The sequence below is a fragment of the Conger conger genome, chromosome 17 (genome assembly GCF_963514075.1).
Source record: "Conger conger chromosome 17, fConCon1.1, whole genome shotgun sequence".
Classification (NCBI taxonomy): domain Eukaryota; kingdom Metazoa; phylum Chordata; class Actinopteri; order Anguilliformes; family Congridae; genus Conger; species Conger conger.
This window is the reverse complement of record NC_083776.1, coordinates 15390880-15411552: the sequence shown is the minus strand read 5'-3', so window position 1 is coordinate 15411552 and position 20673 is coordinate 15390880. Positions and strand designations below refer to the sequence as shown.

The following is a 20673-nucleotide window of genomic DNA, read 5'->3' as shown; positions in this document are numbered from 1 at the left end:
AAAGTATGACGCACCCTGATAGGAGGGGGATTTACGGGGGAACAATGCATGAGTTTTTCGCCCACAGGCTCCTGCCCGTATGGGTGCGGAGACGATGGGGGCTAATGGTGTATGCTCCTGGGGTTAAATTACTTTACAGCCACATATTGCCGCCGTACCAGAGGAAGCCAGCAAGCTGACCAGCGCACTGAGTGACAATGCCAGATTTTTATCATTTCCGCCTTACAAGCCCAACAGAGATATGGAAATATATTATTTCCATATATGTTATTTCCATATGCAAATAAGCATCGCATTTCTTGACAACTAGCACACACTGCTACTCTGTGCTATAAGCTCTTGACCCACACTCAAAAATATACTGACTGTGACACTATTAAGAGCTACCAAAAAATACCCTGCTTTTATTTTTCAATGCATAATTGGTATGTTTTATGCTTCATTAACGACTGTCTTAAAAATGATAAAGGTCATTTGATAAAGGTCCTCTGGCAGAAATGTTAGCTGAAGGTTGTGGCTCAAGGGCCTGTAAAACCCCACCCTAACCCAACGACGGAATTTAGCGAGGGCTGAAGGTATCAGCATGCTTGTCCTTCTGGTGTTGCTGAAAGAATATTAGTAGGGTTAAATATTAGTGGCCCCTATGCAGAGAGTCTAGATCAGCCAATAAATAAACCACGATACAAAGACAATATTACCACTCTGCCTTCCGCTCTTTACTGGTCCGGGCTGACCAAGAATCTTCACAATAGGGCCAATACATTCACCTTCATTATATCTGACTCCATTTAGAATAATAATTTAGATTAGTTATCTAGCTTTGGTAGATGTCTTATTCATAATTTTGACTTGATCACTATAGGAATCCTGTACTGAGATTTACTGTTCTGAACAGTCCTCTGCTGGTACCGCTGCATGTCACATTGCGCGTTATGTGCACATCTCACGAGCTGGCTAGATATCTGCAGTCATTACAGAGGTTGCAGGAATAGCTACTTTTGGGTATATCTGTTTACAGCCTAGGGACCCAAGAAGACCAACTAGCTATGGCTGTTCTCGACATGAATGAACGACCACGCGGAGGCAAGTGATTTACCATCAGAGGTCTATGGGTGCTATACGCCGTAATACATTAAGCATGAATTTACATCCTCCCTAGACCAACTCGAGGGGGTAACCAATCATTCCCTATGTAACATTGAGTGTCAGTAAGCAAAACCACACAGATCAAGTTTCAACGATTTATTTTACCAGGCAGGTTTCATACGTCATTACACACTAGTTCCAAATAAAATATAAAAGCATTAGAAAGGAAACCAAAAAAGTCTTAAAAGTCATACCTGGTAATAAAAGCTACATACGGGAGTCTGGCTACAGACACCCTGTACATAGAAGTGACGTGCACGGTGTACACGGGAGTCTGATTGCATCCTCCCCGATTGATTGGTTTGGTCTCCTTAAATCCTAAATCCAGGCCTTTGTTCTTGACCCTAAAAATGGGTCCGGAATGAACCAATGAACCATCTGGCATTTTATAACAATTTCGAATTTCGAGCCAGGCCTCCCCAGGAAACAAGATCTGATCGGGGGTGTTGAGGCACATGGCTTTCACTGGGGCAGAGCTCCACACAGTTTCTCCTTGGTTCCTGGTTGGTTATGATATCCAAGGTTTGCTGTTGCAGAAATGAAATCATTGCACCAGTCGCACTGAAACAATCAGAATAATACCAAACATGAAAATTATCTAAACTGACTTTGTCAAGAAACAATCGATGCTTTATGCATACTTTCAGGGAAACGGAGGAATGAGGGAGATGTGAGAGGGAGGGAGTAAGGAAGGGGGGTCCAAGAGAATAATGGCTGGGCCCAACAGGCCGTGCTTTCTCAAACCTTCCCGTGCCATAAAGGATGCCGCACCCTGATAGGAGGGGGATTTACGGGGGTTCAGGAAGACAGCTGTTTTCGGAACAATGCATGAGTTTTTCCCCCACAGGCTCCTGCCCGTATGGGTGCGGAGACGATGGGGGCTAATGGTGTATGCTCCTGGGGTTAAATTACTTTACAGCCACATTTTGCCGCCGTACCAGAGGAAGCCAGCAAGCTGACAGGCGCACTGAGTGACAATGCCAGATTTTTGTCATTTCCGCCTTACAGGCCCAACAGAGGTATGGAAATATATTATTATATTATATTATTTCCATATATATTATTTCCATATGCAAATAAGCATCGCATTTCTTGACAACTAGCACACACTGCTACTCTGTGCTATAAGCTCTTGACCCACACTCAAAAATATACTGACTGTGACACTATTAAGAGCTACCAAAAAATACCCTGATTTTATTTTTCAATGCATAATTGTTATGTTTTATGCTTCATTCACGACTGTCTTAAAAATGATAAAGGTCATTTGATAAAGGTCCTCTGGCAGAAATGTTAGCTGAAGGTTGTGGCTCAAGGGCCTGTAAAACCCCACCCTAACCCAACGACGGAATTTAGCGAGGGCTGAAGGTATCAGCATGCTTGTCCTTCTGGTGTTGCTGAAAGAATATTAGTAGGGTTAAATATTAGTGGCCCCTATGCAGAGAGTCTAGATCAGCCAATAAATAAACCACGATACAAAGACAGTAGTACCACTCTGCCTTCCGCTCTTTACTGGTCCGGGCTATTCCCTGAAGAGAGCCAGAGTCACTCCCCTGCTCAAAAAACCCCTCTGCTCTGAACAACTACCGGCCTGTCTCTCTTCTTCCCTTTATTGCTAAAACTCTGGAACGGGCGGTCTGCTCCCAACTGTCCATTTATCTTTCCCAGAACAGTCTCCACGATCCCAACCAGTCTGGCTTCAAGAGTGGCCACTCCACTGAGACTGCCCTGCTCGCGGTCACTGAGGCACTCCACTCTGTTAAAGCTAAATCCCTCTCCTCTGTCCTCATCTTCCTCGACCTGTCGGCCGCCTTTGATACAGTCAACCATGAGATTCTTCTCTCATCGCTGACTGAGATGGGTGTAAATGTAAATGTAAAATGTAAAATAACTGCTGTTCAGAGCAGAAACATGCGTGTCATTTGAAATGCTGGCTTTGGGAGGATTTTTGAGCCGGATATTATTTTATTATTATTTTTTATCAATATTATTTTGTAAATGCTCACTTGTTTTGTGTGTTTTGCCCTCAGAAAACATACATTCAAATTCCATGTTATGTATTAAGGCTTCAATATGATATTCATATGATTATTCACACTTTGCTGTGGTAAAGCAGATGCAGGTTTATCAGTAAGTACAATCGGGAATGGATGGAGCTTTAGGTTCTCCAATACCTCTTTGACCAAACTGAAACTTGAATAGATAATCCAACCATTGAGGCTATTGTAAAATTTTGATTTTCTTGGACATTTCTTGACATTCCCTTGTGACCTATCAAGTGAAGATCCACTTGTGGTCTGTTTTCATTCTCATATGAGTCTGTGTTTGGCTAAAATGTTGGGTTACCTGGGTAGAGTTCATGATGCTGTTGATTTTGACAAGGGTCCCAAAAACCTCATTTATCTGAACCCCAAGGGAATGATGGTTGTTTGGGAAACTGAAATGTTTGGTTAAGTGAAACATGAATTAATGTAGATTTAAGACTGTTCCTAAATCAATCCTAGTCATTTATTTTAACTTTGCCACAAAGAATCATACTTTGCAGTCCGTAAGTATTTGGACATTGACACATTATTTCGTTTTTGTTCTGTACTCCAGCAAACAAACTGTTGAAATAAAATTATCAATATGTGGTTAATGTGCAGACATTAATTTCAGGGTTTTTATATCCATAGTATTGAACAGTGTAGGAATTGTTATACACAGAAGAAATATATTATCTCCATATATATTATTTCCGTATGCAAATAAGACGGTCCTACGCAGGGGCATCACAGGAGCGAGATCCTCCCGCCCTGCTATGAGTTAACCACTGGAAAGCTTGAGTTGACGCAGCATCTTTCGACAGTTACTCACCAGTCGACCAATAGGAAGACGGATTACACAGTGTTTAAAAATCCGGTGGGAAGACTATAAATTTGTTCTACAAAACCCAAGCATTGAATTCGGCTGTCACGGACAAAGTCGTGTTACTGTATGTGAATTTGTTAGTTACCTTCTGCATTCCTTGGCAATCGACAATCAAGATGCAAGACAGCAAGGTAAAACTGCACTTTTTTCTCAAATGAGCAGACATTTAATACACAAGAGAGGAGAGTGATTGTTTGTTTATTGTGTTTGAAATGGTTCAAATGTACAGTAATGTGCAGTGATGATTATACACCACCACGTTTGTCTAAAATGGATCCTAATATATTACTTCTTTAAAATGTTTTGGTGAAAATGTATTGAACAATACTATTGTAGGCAATGAGAACAAAAAAAATCATTCCCACAATTACATTGGGGGCGACATTGGCTCAGGTGGTAAGAGCAGTCGTCTGGCAGTCGGCGGATTGCCGGTTCGATTCCCAGCTTGGGCGTGTCGAAGTGTCCTTGAGCAAGACACCTAACCACCAAATGCTCCTGACGAACTGGTTGGTGCCTTGCATGGCAGCCAATTGCTGTTGGTGCATAACTGGGTGAATGAGAAAGCTTCAATTGTACAGCGCTTTGGATAAAGGCGCTATATAAATGCCAACCATTTACCATTTACATTGGGGTAAAAGCACAGCTAATAAACAGAAACTCTTTTTTAGAAAAATTTATTTTTATTAATTGACTTTTGCATAGCATGAATGCATGTTTGAAGGCTCATTCCATGATTGTTGATGCTAAACAACTTGTTTAAACTGGCTTGAAGCAACATTATTCTGCAATCTTACTTCTGATGGTCAGCTGTTCCAGTATTTAAGGTAACACAAACTTTGAGCAGTGTTAGAGTGTTAAACACGATGGCACGACGGAAGGAGCTCTTGTAGCCACATTGTAGCCTTACATGATGCCAGTTGGTCACTTGATGAAAATAATCATCTGGTGACATAAAGGTTATAACTTGGCCCGCTCAAAGTCCAGACCTTAATCCGATTGAGCAAATCTGGGATTTGCTGGATACCAAGATAAATGCATCTGTTGTAACGTTGAAAGAATCTCTTTGGAATGAGCTTCAAACGATATGGAATGGTTTAACAAGTGAAGAAATATAAAAAATATGTGAACGATTAAATGCAAAGCAAGGGTAAATGCAAGGGTTTTGGCCACACTAGATATTGACTTTTTTCTCCTAAAGAGAATTTTTTGTTTTCACAATATATTGGTATCTGTTTACTTAATTTGATCTACATGAACCAATATTACATGAAATAAATACTTGAATAGTACTTGGTTTATGATTTATCTTCATCATCTTTAAGTGTATAATCATCATTGCACACTACTGTATTCATGACCTTCTACAGCACTACTTGTGTGTTACCCTTTCTCTATATTTGCTGTATGTACAGTGTTGTGCAAAAGTCTTATGTCTGTAAAGTGGAGATGCTTTCAGAATAATGAAATTAAAAGTTTCTAAATATTGAAAAATGTATTTTAAAGAGTAGTAAACAGTTAAACTAAATCAATATTTATTTTGACCACCATTAACCTTTAAAACCGCATCAAATCTCTGAGGTAAAAATTGGCTGGTAGGTTGTTTTGAGCAACCTCCGTAACATTTAATCTTTTGGATAATTAATGTTTGTCTCAAATTTGTTATTTTCTACTGACAAACTAATGTCGAAAACAAGAAAATAAATAAGACTTTTTTTTTGTAATCTAGGGTTTTGCACACTACTGTATTTCATGCCAATAAAGCAAACTTAATTTGAAATCAATATGGATTGGTCTTCAGCATTTTCCTTTGCTCTGATTCCTCACATCCTTATAGGTGTTCAATGACCCTATCCACGGCTCTATTGAATTGCACCCTTTGCTGGTGAGCATTATTGACACACCTCAGTTCCAGCGTCTGCGCCACCTCAAGCAGCTGGGAGCCACAGACTTTGTTTTCCCGGGAGCCTGCCACACCCGCTTTGAACACTCTATTGGGTACGTCATGTTCCCTTTAAAAGGTCTCAAGTGCCATTTGGGTCTTGCATGGCAAAGGTTTTTATTACCGTAACCAATTTTAACATTTTATTACTTTGGAAATGTTCAATTAATAGCATTTTTACGACAGTCGTGAATGAAGTATAAAACATAACAATTATGCATTGAAAAATAAAAGCAGGGTATGATTTGGCAGCTCTTAATAGTGTCACAGTAAGTATATTTTTGAGTGTGGGTCAAGAGCTTTAGCACAGAGTAGCAGTGTGTGCTAGTTGTCAAGAAGGTGAGTTTGTAACCAAATTATTTGATCCAATTTGCCTCTGGGTATCCACTTACCAAATAATGTACTGTAAACAATGTAAAAGAATGTGGTATTTCTGGCAGGGTGTGCTACCTGGCAGGCGAACTGATCAATGCCCTGAAACAGCGCCAGCCTGAGCAGAATATTACTGAGAACGACATACTGTGTGTCCAGATAGCAGGACTGTGCCATGACCTTGGTATGTTTCACAGCCCCTCCGTCAATACATCTTCCTCTTACCCTAAACAGTTGGTATTGTCAGGGACCAGAACAGTAACCCAGTAGTGAAAACACAGGAGTAAGCTTTCAAGTCTTAATTTTCTTTGCAGCAGAGTAAACAGGCAAAGGTCGATAGCCAGCAAAAGGTAGCAACAGAGAACCGGCAGTTTGTAAACGAGAGTCCATACAATGGGTCAGTACACCAGCAAACCGATATATCAGGGATAATCCAAGCCAATCTCAAATTTGAACCAAGCCTACCCTCAATTTTTTTCCTTTTACATTGATGGTTTCTCTTTCGGCAGCCTCATCATTGGAATGCTCTTTGGCCAATAAACCCTCCAGTGACTTATTAACCTAAGGCTAATTGTTGGGATAAATCTTCGCTAGTTTTGAAGAAATCACAGCATCCTCACTGTAAACCACATACAGTATGTGAGTTCATCAATATTGTCAGAAGAATCCTGACGCATTCAGAATCCTGTCCAGTCGAAACAGCCCTGTTGGTGCTGGGTGCGGTTATCTGTCTAGACGTCCTCAAATCTGTGTCCGTGTCTGAGCCATAACATGCATCTTCTGTCAGGTTGAAACGGAACACTAATTAGCCTACACTGTCTGTTGATTTGCATCTCTTTCCTTATTGAAGTTGGAGGATAATGTAGTCACGTTATTGATTGATTTTGTTGCTATTTTTAAAGGTCTGCTATAAGGAGGGTCATCTTCCCTATTGTAATATATTTTATTATTCTTTCGGTTTTATTTTTCCCCAATTGTTATCGTATATATTTTTATTCTGAGTGACAGTTCTTATCCCCTCTTTCATCCCTCTTGCTGTGGTCAGGACATGGCCCTTTCTCCCACACGTTCGATGGAATGTTCATCCCAAGAGCACGCCCGGGTTTCAGATGGACGGTATTTTTCAACTTCTACTCTTTTGTGTCCTGTTCTTTTGTTGCCTGTATTTTTGCTTTTACATTATTCTACAAACCACACAATGCGTATCGGTTTATGCTGGTGCTTATGCTTATGCTTATCCTTCATTCTGTCTGTCCGTCTGTCTGTCTGTCTGTCTGTCTGTGCGTGCCCTAGCATGAGGATGCGTCTGTGAAAATGTTAAATTACCTGATCGAGGTAAACAATCTGGAGCCAGTGATGAAGCGTCATGGGCTGAAGCTGTCTGAGGAACAGATCACCGAGACGGAGCCTTCCGATTTGGTGTTTATTGAGGAACTGATCGCCGGACCCAGGGTGGACTCTTCCAACGAGGTGGAACCTTCCAGCGAGGTGGAACCTTCCAGCGAGGTGGACTCTTCCAGCGAAGTGGAACCTTCCAGCGAGGTGGACTCTTCCAGCGAGGTAGAACCTGGGGCAGACTGTAGCAAAGTGGTTGAGGTAAATGACTGGGATAGGCAAGGTTGGTGGTTCTAATCCCAGTGTAGCCACCATAAGTTCCACACAGCCATTGGACCTTTGAGCAAAGCCCTTAACCCTGCATTGCTCCAGGAGAGGATTGTCTCCTGCTTAGTCTAATCAACTGTACGTCGCTCTGGATAAGAGCGTCTGCCAAATGCCGATAATGTAATATAACCCAAACACACAGGCCTGCTCTCTATTCTTACATATCTCTTCTCTAGGGGCTTTTTCTGTGCTAGATTCTAAATATTGTTCTTACTTTCTCATCTCTGCAGTGGCAATATCAAGGAAGACAGAAAGAAAAATCTTTCTTGTATGAGATTGTGGCCAACAAAAACAGTGGAATTGATGTGGACAAATTTGATTATCTTGCTAGGTGAGTGATTTGGATGGAAGTGCACTTTATGGAAATTCTGGGGCTGATATCACTATCTTCTCATACGCAAGGCTGATTTCCTGCAACAAAGTTCCCACCTTCTGCACGACAAGAAAGATATAGTGGTGCTCGAAAAGGTTCAAAGAAAGGCAACCAGATTGACTTAAAGAAAGATTGACATCAGAAAGATTCAAGATGCTTAATCTCTTTAAGATTGGTAAAAGGAGACTTAGGGGTGTAATAAGGACCCATTACTCAGACTTCATGGGGACTAATAAGGAAAGCAAGATCATGAGACTTAGGGGTGATTTGACTGAGGCTTTTACATTTCTTAAAGGGATTAACTAAGTGAAGTACAGGCAATTATTCAGGAGTTTGGTTAGCAGAACGAGGGGGCATATTTGGATATTAGAAAATAATAAAAAATTAAAAAAAAGAATTCACACAGAGATTGTGTGGAATAGCCTGCCACAACATTGTGTAGTGGAGCCAAAAACACAGGGTTTTGAAGGCCAGGATTTATAAACAGATACTATTTAGTGGTACTATTTACTGGCAGTCTGGAGTTGCTTGTGAAATTACAATGATTGCGACTACTCATATCATCATACTCCATCATACACATTCCCCCCATTTCAAAAGACCAAAAGTAATTGGACAGTTGGCTTCTCCGCTTTTTCTGATTACTTGTGTGTTCAATCACTTCCTTAGTGCAGGTATAAGAAATCGGGCAGTATCTAGTCCTGATTCTAGGATTGCCATTGGAGTGACCATGAGGACCAGAGTTAATGAGCCAGCATGCATGGCAGCCATGCATGCCTAAATGGTAACACCGCCACCACCATGTTACACAGATGAAGGGGTTTGCTTTGGATCATGGGCAGATGGTGGCCACTTTTGGCCTACTCCCTTTTTGCCATCACATTGTTACAAGTCAATCTTGATCTTGTCTTTCCAAAATACCTTTTTCCAGAACTCTGCAGCCTCCTTTAGGTTCTTATTAGGAAGCTGTAATCTGGCCATCCTGTTTTTCCTGCTTACTAATGGTTTGCATCTTGCAGTGTGGCCTCTGTATTTCTGTTATCTTCTGCAGACAGTAGTCACATCCACACCTGCATGATGAAGAGTGTTTCTGATCTGCTAGACAGGTGTTTTTTTGGTTTTTCTTTATTTGGTCATCAACTGTACACCTCTTTCTTCTTCGGCAGCTCCTTTTACTGAGCTCACCAGTTCTTAATTATGTTCCAACTAGTTTATTTTGGTAAGCCTAATATATCGCTGATGGACTTTTCCTATTTCTCAGCTTCATAATTGCTTCTTTGACTGTGAACTGTCACTGACAACTCTGGTCCTCATGTTGACAAATTCCAATGACAGACTCCAAAGGCAATCCAAAGCCTATAATCAAGACTTGATACTGAAATCTTTCTTATACCTGCACTAAGGAAGCGATTGAATACACCTATCACATCAGAACAGCTGAGAAGCCAACTGTCCAATTACATTTGGTTTCCTAAAATGGGGGGACTATGTATAAAAAAGGATACAATTCCTATATAGATCACCTGATGACGTACATACAGTACCTTCAAATTGAAGGTGACAGTCTGTATCTTAATCTCATTTTATTAATTGTTTCATTTTAAATCCAATGTGCTGCAGAGCCAAAAGAAAATCAATTGTGCCACTGTCCAAATACTTACAGACTCACTCTACATAGTTTATACTTGGTGGGTCTCTGAGAAATAACACAAAAAGTACTTGCTGTGTTTTAACAAAAATATAACTTGAAACTAAATGATTATTAAGCTATTATCAGTTCATAACTATTCAATGATGATGTTATTGTTCATCCCCAATTTAGATTATTTTTTATTCATATGGAACTAGTACTTTTTTGGTTATTTCTCTGACAGTAATATTCAATTATAAACTATAGTTCTATCCATCCCAGAATAATCAGTTGATGACCACTTTAGAACCGCCTGTTTACAGTCCTCACTTAAAATATATATATACAGTTGTGTCCAAATAAATAGCAGTTCATTAAAAAAAGTGAATGAAGTGCAGATATTTTTAAATGGCTTTTAGTCCCATATTTCAAATGTATGCATTATTCTTTTACAAGCAAAGAAAAGGAATATTAATCTGTCTACATTTTTCTCTTCAAACTCAACCACTTACTGTATAAATTGAATTGTTTTTGATAACTGCTGTGCATCTGCGTTGCATCGAGTCAACCAACTTCTGCCACCTAGAAACAGGTATTTCAGTCCAGGATGAACAAACTACATTCCACAGTTCCTGTGAATTTTTGGGTTTTGCTTCAGAAACTGCATTTTTAATGTCACCCCACAAGTTTTCAATGGGGTTGAGGTTGGGGGATTGAGCTGTCCATTCCATTATACTGGCAGTCCATTATCTCAATCCTTTTTGTCTGGAACCAAGATGTTGCTCACTTATTCATGTGTTTGGGGTTGTTGTCTTGTTGAAACACCCATTTCTGAAGTACTGTCGATGAACACTAGACCAGAAAATAACAATTTTACTCTCATCAGTCCACAGAATGTTACGCCATTTCCCTTTGGGCCAATCGATGTGTTCCTTGGCAATTTTTTACCGATTGTGCACATGCGGTTTTTTCAACAATGGTGCTTTACGGGCGGCTTCTTGCTGATAGCTTAGCTTCGATCATCCTGACTAACAGCACTTGTAATTGTAGATCATCTTTGATCTTTCTGGAACTGATGAATGGCTGAATCTTCGCCATTCTGACTACTCTTCGATCCGTTTTAACAGTAGTTGCTCGTTTTCTTCCATGTGTTTCGGGTTTTTGTTGCTATGTTAAAGCATTTGAGATAATTTTTGCCAAGCATCCTATAATTTGCTGCACTTCTTTATACGTTTTCCCCTCTCCAACTTTTTAATAAAATGACGTTGGTCCTCCAAACAATGTTTCTTAGCAATTCAGAAGGAAATATATTTTATGACAATGTGCGAAACATTTGCTTCCCTTCTTCCTTAATAAAGGACAATTAATGACATCTGTTTTTATTTAAATCCACACTGCTATTATTTTGAACATGCCCCTTTCAATGAATGAGTCAATTACTCAGAACAAGCAACGTGCATGTCATGACAGTTGGGTGTGTTTGCCAGTTAATGATTAATTTAATTAAATTTTTTTAACCAATATCCAATTTCCATAATCTTTACAAACTTCTCTCTATGCCATTAGAGACTCCTACTACCTGGGCATGAAAAATAGCTTTGACCACCGACGCTACCTGAAATTTTTACGTGTGTGTGAGGTGGACGGATTGAAGCACATCTGCCCTAGAGACAAGGTACTGGTGCCACCATGCAGAGACTAGGACCCCACACACCACATTGTGAAATGGAATCTATTGTATCTGGAATAAGCCTTGCACGAACCCAACGACAGAATTTAGCGAGGGTGAAGGTATCTGTGTGCTTGTCCTTCTGACCTGAATGAGGTTAGTAGGGTTAAATGTTAATGGTTAATGACTACATCAGCCAATAAATAAACCAAGTTACAAAGACAGTAGTACCACTCTATGTGGTGGGAATTTTAATTTATTCCTGTAAGAAAACACTCAGAGACAGAGACAGTACATAAAATCCAATCTTTACTATGCGCATAGGGTCCAAGTTACATGCAAAAACAAGGACAAAGGTTTTTCTCCTTTGTCTGGATATTTGTATGTGCAGAGCACAACAAATGTACGCCCCCTTTGAATATTAATATTCCCAATGATCAATATTCAAAGACAATCCACCACTCTTCTCCTTACAACAGATTGTTTATTCATATCTCCCCCTTCAAGGTACTGTCTATGCAGATACATGTTCTCAAAACATTCCAGCATGATGTATACGCAGGGGCCTGTGCAATTAACTGCGCGTCTGAGAAATCTATCTTATCTTGTTTTAACTCCCTATTTCCAGGAAGATAATCCCCATGGTAGCTTCCGTCATGAGGTCTTATGTTTTTGGTTCTGCAGGCTCTCAGGCACCAAGACAAGATAGTCCAGAACACACAGTTAATGGCCGTGGCCTTGGAGGCCCATGGTACAGACAGGGAGAGACATCTCCACTCACACAGTTACAGAAAATAATATTCATTAGCACAAAGAAAGTTATGGTACTTTAACAATTATGTATGATCTGGATCACTCCAGCATAAGCAACAATAATAGGATAAGTAATTAATAATAAAATAATCACATGAATTCATAATTTCAACAACACTCTGCCTTCCGCTTTCTACTGGTCCGGGCATCTCCACAATAGGGCCAATAAATCTACCTTTGTATTTATTATCTGACTCCATTTTAATAACAATTTAGATGAGTTATCTAGGTTTGGTAGATTTCTTATTTATAATTTAGACTTGATCGCTAAAGGAATCCTGTACCGTAACAGACTCCCTGAATAGTCCTCTGCATGTCTTACAAGCTGGCTAGATATCTACAGTCATTACAGAGGTCGCAGAAATAACTGCTATTGGGTGTAGCTGATGGCGGCTCAGGGACCCAAGAAGACCAACATTAGCTATGACTGTTCTTGACATGAATGAACTGACAAGCGGAGGCGATTGATTTACTGTCAGAGGCCTACGGGTGCAATATGCCATGATACATTAAGCGTAAATTTGCAACCTCCCTAGACCAACTCTAGGGAGTAACCAAAAATGTATTTTATCAGGCAGGTTACTTACTTAATCACATTCAATTCCAAATTAAATATAAATAAAAGTTTTACAAGAGAAACCAAATTGTCTTAAAGGTCATACCTGACAAAGGCTATACGCACTATGTGGGTCTGGCTATAGACACCACAACAAAATCTACATGCATTATGTGCATGGGAATCTGACTACATTCTCCAGTATATAAAAACGACACTAAATAAAAGCACAAACCAGGCCTTTGATTTTTGATAGGATTTTATCAGGGGGGTCGAAGCAAATTACTTTCACTGGGACAGATACTCGCCATTCCCATCAGAAGCTGAAGACCTAGTTTAAGTATCTTTGTATTTTAGAATCAAACAAGTCTCATGCATTGCACATGGATTATACTTGCACCAAACTTCCCTTTTGCTGATATGATTTATTATTTTGAACCAATTTCTGTTGGTTCCAGGAAATGGAAAATTTGTACGACATGTTCTACACACGGTATAGCCTTCATCGCCGGGCCTGCCGGCACAAAGTGGGAAACATCATCGCAACAATGTGAGTACCTTCACACTTTTCCAAAAAGACCCCAGCTCATACTGGGGAACCATGTCCAATATTGCTTTGCCATAATGATATAAATGTAAACAGTGATGGCTTCTCTTGTCTACAGGATAACAGAGGCTTTTGTGAAGGCTGACAAACACATTGAGATCATAGGCTCTGATGGCAAGACTTTCTCCCTCTCCACTGCCATTGAGGATATGGAGGCTTATACCAAACTCACCGGTTAGGCACTTTACTTACCTGTTATTTAGTGATGGAAGGCTCTCATATTGCTGAGATTTAATGGAAGAGCAGCAAATTAAGTGCCCTTTAAAACACAATGGTATCAAATTTACTAAAGTGCAGGTGCTATCTGCATCATCTATATGCAGCCCAAGTTTTTGAAAATTGTTTAGCTCTTGAGAACGTTTAGGCTTAAGAATTAAGACTACACCTGATAATAATAATAAGAAGAAGAACCCCCCCCCCCCCCCCCCCCATTCCCTTTTCAGACCACATCTTCCAGGAGATCCTGTACTCCTCGTCTCCAGAGCTGGCTGAGGCTCGGGCCATCCTGCAAAACATCAATTGTCGCAAGATCTACAAGTTTTTGGGCAAGATCCGACCCAAGAATCCTGTGGCAGACACATCGGTGAGACTAGATGAACCAGTCTGTAGACACTGTAAAATGGGGGAGAGAGTGAAAGAAGGAGATGGTGGGAATGACAGGGAGCCTTGACAGAGCATTTCTAACACAATCAGTGCCTTTATACCTCTGTCTACTTTGTGTCACTGTTCTGTAGTAGGTCTTTCATCACTCTGACTCGGGTGGTCCATTTTTCTTCAGGATGTGCGCGCCGCGATAGCAGAAAGCATTGCTCAAGCCTTGCCTGACAGCAGCACAGGTGTAACACTTCAGGCTGAAGATTTCGAAGTCACTGTGAGTCAAATGTCTACAATAATGCCTCTTTGCAACTGTTCTCTGATTGAAACCTTATGTACACCATGCAGGTCAGTTATAATTATTATAAGAATTCCATTTCCAAATACTTCATACTACATCATGGCACTATTGTATTTAACAATGCGAATACCTGGAAACTATTTACTTTTACATTTTTGCTTGGCCTGCGTTTAACCATGTTTTGAAATGTTCATGTTTGTCAGCCTTGACTGTGGTTACCAGTCAAGATGCTAAGATGCTATGCTAAATTTATCACAATATATTTATCAAGCATTGTGAAGCACACATTTTATCTCTGTTGGATTAGAGTTGGCTTTGAGCATACTTGGTCATATGGCAAGGTGAGAAACAATGTTTACATTGAGAATTGATTTCATGGCATACTCTTTTCAAGGTTCAGATACTCACAGCCACACCACATTGCAAAACTGGGCTGTAATCCAAACCCAGCCCTGTTTTTATTTTTTAAATTATTTTTCTCATTTGGCAGACGCTTTTATTCCAAAGCAATTTACAAGTGCATAGGTTCTTCCACAAGTTAAAGCATCACATCCATAACTAGTAAAATACACATGAATTTTAGAAGTTGTTCTAAACATATAGTCATCATTGAAGTGCAATTGTTTTTGTTTTGTTTTTGGGGGGCGGGGGCGTAGACAAGAGGGATAGGGATATCAGAAACGGGGGCGGGGGAAATCAGGAGGGAGGACTAAGGTACAGTTTGAAAAGGTGTGTTTTTTGTCTGCATCGAAATAGGGGGAGGGATTCTGCTGTCCTGACAGTGGTAGGCAAGTCATTCCACTACTGAGGAACCAGAACGGAAAACAGGCGTGAACATGCAGCTCGACCACCAGGAGCTCGTAGTGAGGGAACCATAAGGCGACCAGAGCTGGCAACTGGGGACTTGGGGACTAGTGGTCTAGCTGGGGAGTAGGGAGTGATTAAGCATTGTATGAAAGGTGGGGCAGTCCCCTTAGCAGCCTGAAATGCCAATACTAGGGCCTTGAATCAGATGCGTGCGGCAATAGGAAGCCAGTGGAGGCCAATGAGGAGCGGGGTGACATGAGCCGACCTGGGCTGACTGGTCATCAGGCGGGCTGCAGCATTTTGGACCAGCTGGAGGGGCTTGATGGCATAAACTGGGAGACCGGCTAGGAGGGAGTTGCAGTAATCCAGGTGGGAAATGACGAGTGCCTGGACTAGGAGCTGGGTGGCTTTCTCCGCCAGGATATGACGGATACGGCGTATATTGTAGAGAAAGAACCTGCAGGTTCTGGCAGTGGAGGATACTTGTGGAGCCAGGGTGAGGCAGTTCAAGATTCTTTGCCGTACGGGAGGAGGTAACTAAAAAGTCCTCAACAGTCAGTGAGAGGACGATTGTCAGAGAGGACTTAGCAGGGATGTAGAGAAGCTCAGTTTTGGCAAGGTTAAGCTTCAGGTGGTGGGAAGTCATCCACGGAGAGATATCAGCCAAGCAGGCAGAGATCTGTGTGGTGACCTGGGTATCGGGGGGGAAGAAAATCAAGAGTTGGGTGTCATCGGCGTAAGAGTGATAAGAAAAGCCATGGGAAGAGACAGAGTGTATAGGGAGAAGAAGAGAGGACCATGAACTGAGCCCTGTGGGACTCCAGTTTGTAGGGGTTGAGGGTCAGAGACTGAGCCCCTCCAAGTCACCCGGTAGGAGCGACCAGAGAGGTAGGAGGAAATCCAGAGCAGAGGGGTCAAGAGTAGGTTTTTTTAGCAGGGGAGTGACTCTGGCCCTCTTCAGGGAAGAGGGTGTAAGCCGGTCATAAGGAACATTTGGTCTCATGCGCTGGTCAGCTTGCTGACTTCCCCCCCTCCTACATTGTTAGCCCCCACCATTGGCACACATGCCTGTGGGGGAGAGCTAGAGAAGGATTTTCTCACATTCCAGAACAGGAATATTGGAGATGGTATAAAGATGTTTCATGATAATCCCAGGTCAGAATATAGTGATGTTTGGTGTTATTCTGATTGGTTCAGTGCGACTGGTGTAATGGTCTAGTTTTTGTAACAGTCTACCTTTTGATATCACAACCATTCAGGAGCCGAGGGGAAACTGGACAAAAAGTCTCTGTAGAAGCCAGGTGTTTTAGCCCCCTGCCGGGTGGGCCTGGCTGTAAATTATAGATGGGTGACTCACTTTTTAGAACTGGATTTCGGAGATAAGGAGAAGAAACCAAACAGTCTGGGATGTCTCCTTTCCTTTCATTCACCCAAATCAGGTTTATCCAAAAGGTATATTACCATGAGAGGCACAAAGACATATTTACAGCATAATGCAGTTATCATGAAAACTCCCAACTACAGCATTCATAGATATGATGGGGCTGCCATCTGTGAAGAGCCTGTGAGCTGGGGGTTGACTCTGCCATTTGTGAGGTGGGGGTTCTGGGGCGTGTCAAAAGGGACAAAGGACAATACTGTTTGTAGTACCTTTTGAGGAGTTCCAGACCAGTGACGCCAAGATGATAAAGGAGAGATATATGGTGGGTGGATGAGCGGTTCCCGGGCAATTAGGCCATGTGGGCCATTAAAACTCCCGGGAAAGGAATGTGCCTAACATCTTATGGCCCCACACCTGGTCACTTCCAGGGGGAAAGACTCCGGGCAGTACCACAGTGCCCTCCTTTGGGCACTGCTGTCATTACCCCAGGGACTACTCTCTTGAATGAAAACCTCAAAACTGTTGTTTAGATGGTAAATAGACCCGGTAACACCTTGAAAACATTGCCCATGTGATCCTTGTATTATTGCATTAAGTCTTATGTAATGGTAACAGGAATTGCATGTAAAATGGATAATCAGGAGGGAAGTTTCATGATAACTGCACCATAACAAAACATTAGGATAATCTGTTTGGTATGGATGTGATCCAGTAAAGTCAAGGAATCAGATGAGATACATTTCATACCAAATGGATTTTAATTAACCATAGTTTCAATAACTCAAGGGAAAACCTACACGTCCTCTCCTGGTAATCATCTCATTTTCCCTACTCAACAACCCCCAACGGTGGGGGTCTAAATTCCAGATTTGACCACCCCTCCAGGTTGATTTATGGCACTGCCGCCTGGTTTCAAACGTGTGATTTGGCATAAAAGCAAGGGAGACAGACCAATCGGGGAAGATCGTATTCGACTTCCCACACAACATGTCTTATGTAGGTATGCGTGTATGTAAGTATCGGGAAGATCGCACTCGATTTCCCACACTGTGCATACTTTGTATATGTGTGTAGCGAAAGCAGGCTGGGTAAGATTTCACTCTATTCTATTTATCTTTAATTTGTCTATTGACTGTAATTGACTGTTTTATGCTACGCTAACTGCCTACCCGTCTGGAAATAAATTATTTTGTTTGTAACTTGCGTGATCTCCATGACTCTAATTCATCTTGTACCTTTTCAGCCTAAATTACAACTGAATATTGAGGGGGACAATGGGGACCAAGGACTGACCGATCGGCAGTCCCGTGGTACAGGTGATAGTTCTAAGCTGTGAGGCCAGCAAGTTTCTGCCACCGTAAAGGGTCGGCTATGCAAGGCTTTTGTGGTTTGATGTGAAGGGAACCCATGGGCGTTAATGCGCCGGTTTCTGTCGAACTATCTCTAAGGAGCCCAGTTAATGCTACGCCGACCTGGGCTCACAACTATCATGACTGTGTTGCATGTATTGTGTTGACTGGACCCTCAGCCTCTGAGTTCTACACCGAACTGAGAGCTTGGTACCCCTGTGATAGTTCTAAGCTGTGAGGCCAGCAAGTTTCGGCCAACGTAAAGGGTCGGTTAGGCATGGCTCTTGTGATTGGACGCGAAGGGAACCCATGGGCGTTAATACGCCGGTTCCTGTCTAATTAGCTCTAAGGAGCCCAGTTAATGCTGCGCCGACCTGGGCTCGCAACTATCATGACAGTGTTGCATGTATTGTGTTGACTGGACCCTCAGCCTCTGAGTTCTACACCGAACTGAAATATTCAGCAATAATGTTAAATCGCGAGAACATATATTGAGTAATAGTGGCGCAGGTACGAGTCGAGTGTAATCACTCCCGAGGTTCGCGTAAGTTGCACACCCAAATTTCTAACTTATATATCTTAAATGGAGTCAGATCAACGAGTGGAACGAGAGTAACCACTAAGCTTTCAAAACGGCCCCGTTTACGAACGGAGAATATTAGGAATATTACTGATCTGTTTCAGGCCAGTTGTAAGCGGGATATGGGGCAGGTCAATCCATATCCGACCCGTGGCAACAGACCCAGTATATTCCTAAACATAATTGTGCTCTGTTCGTGTGCGGAGTTTGATAATTAAAATCTTTCATTCAACAGCCAGGAAAGAACACGTCGTCCCTTCACCTCCAGCTATTCCCTCATTGGTCTAGCTGTGCAGGTTCTACAAGGGCATGGTGCCGGAACAGAGGGCGGTGTAGCAGCAGGGTTGTAGCAGCATCGTCGGGAGACAGTCGAGAGAAAGACTCCGCGGATGGTAGTGAGCAGAGGATTGTAGATGAGAGGGTGGAGGTAGACAGGTGGCATAGGTTCCGCCAACAGGTGATAGTGGATGGTGGGAGAGATGGATGAGTGTTAGAGGAGAGTGGAAGAGAAAAAGAGATGAAGGAGTGGTCAGATATATGGAATGGTGTTACAGAGAGGTTGGTTGTTGTGCAGCTTGTGAAGATGAGGTCAAGAAGGTTGCCTGCTTTGTGGGTGGGAGGGGAAAGTGTGAGGGTAAGGTCAAAAGAGAAAGGTGGACTGGGGGACTGGCCCCAGGTTGAAGTCACCCAGGAGGATCAGGGGAGTGCCATTGACTGGTGAGGAGCTAAGGAGGATGTCCATCTCATCCAAGAAGCTCCCCAAAGGACCCGGGGGGCGATAAACAACAATAATAAAGAGTTTGCATGGGAAAGTAACAGAAACCGCATGAAATTAAAAAGAGAAGAAGGAGAAGGATGAGGAGAAGACACTAGATCTCCATGAGGATGAGACCTGTGCCACCTCCTCTGCCAGAGGTTCTGGGTGTGTGGGAAACACAGAAGGCAGAGCAAAGGGCAGCCGAGATGGCTGTGTTCTCTGGTGAGAGCCACATTTCAGTTAAAGCAAGAAAGTCAAGGTTGAGGTGGGAGGCATAGGCTGATATGAAGTCTGCTTTCTGAACGGCGGACTGGCAGTTCCAGAGGCTACCAGCCACACAGAGATCAACACCAGCGGATCTGGGAGGGAAGATGAGGTTCAAGATATTCCGGCCATGTTGGCGCGAATGTGTGTATGTGTGTGTATAATCTCTTTGTCATTAAACTGCCAAATTGTGGCGTGAGAGCAGATTTTCAGTTCAGCGCATGTCTGTCACATCTTGCCAATTATGCTTTTTTTGTGCTATAGTATCCCATATCTTTTTAATGTTCACCTACCAGCCATATTTCTTTGTTTTATAATTGGGTGAAGTCTCACTCTCTGTTTTCATCCGAGTGATTTCACTGTTCTTGGCAATGTTATTTTTACAGAGACTGACAATATACAGAGTCAATTCCTTATCTGTCCTCTGGTTTTCTTTTTTGAGAATGTTGTTTGTTCACAATGCTGCTAGAGCCAGCCTTGGCATAATAGTCTCCGTTTCATGCTAATAACACAATTTTTAGTAATTTTGGCATGCTTTCTGTGTGTGCTCTTTTGTTCCCTTTTTACTCCTACAGATTATTAACATGGATTATGGGATGAAAAACCATAACCTGATCAATAACGTGTATTTTTACACCAAGAATGACTCCACAAATGCCAGAATCATCAACGAAGACGAGGTAGGAGGTTATTTGGGCTTCTGTATAATTCTGGAAAATTTTTGGATAGACAGGAAGTACAGGATGAATCCTATTTTCCTTGAATCATGTCCGTCCATCATTTGTGCATTTCCTGATGCCTGGCAGTGGACCGTCTTGCCCACAGGTGTCCCAGCTCCTTCCGAAGACGTTTGCTGAACAACTGGTCCGGGTCTACTGCAAGAAGACTGATGACATAAACTTTCAGGCAGCCAAGATCTACTTTGAGGAGTGGCGTAAACGTCCCCGCTTGAGCAAAGGTTAA

General features: G+C 42.0%; 1 protein-coding gene across 1 annotated transcript; it reads left to right on the top strand.

The window, feature by feature from the left end:
* Window positions 1-908: 908 nt before the first annotated feature.
* Window positions 909-20673, top strand: LOC133116922 (deoxynucleoside triphosphate triphosphohydrolase SAMHD1-like; the record flags this gene model as incomplete). The annotated part of the gene is made up of 13 exons (XM_061226936.1): window positions 909-929; window positions 5891-6051; window positions 6436-6551; window positions 7413-7483; window positions 7661-7855; window positions 8260-8360; window positions 11599-11707; window positions 13529-13620; window positions 13736-13851; window positions 14121-14260; window positions 14456-14548; window positions 20286-20390; window positions 20536-20673. Coding segments are annotated over 13 exons (1458 nt in total), but the record flags the coding sequence as incomplete, so codon positions are not given.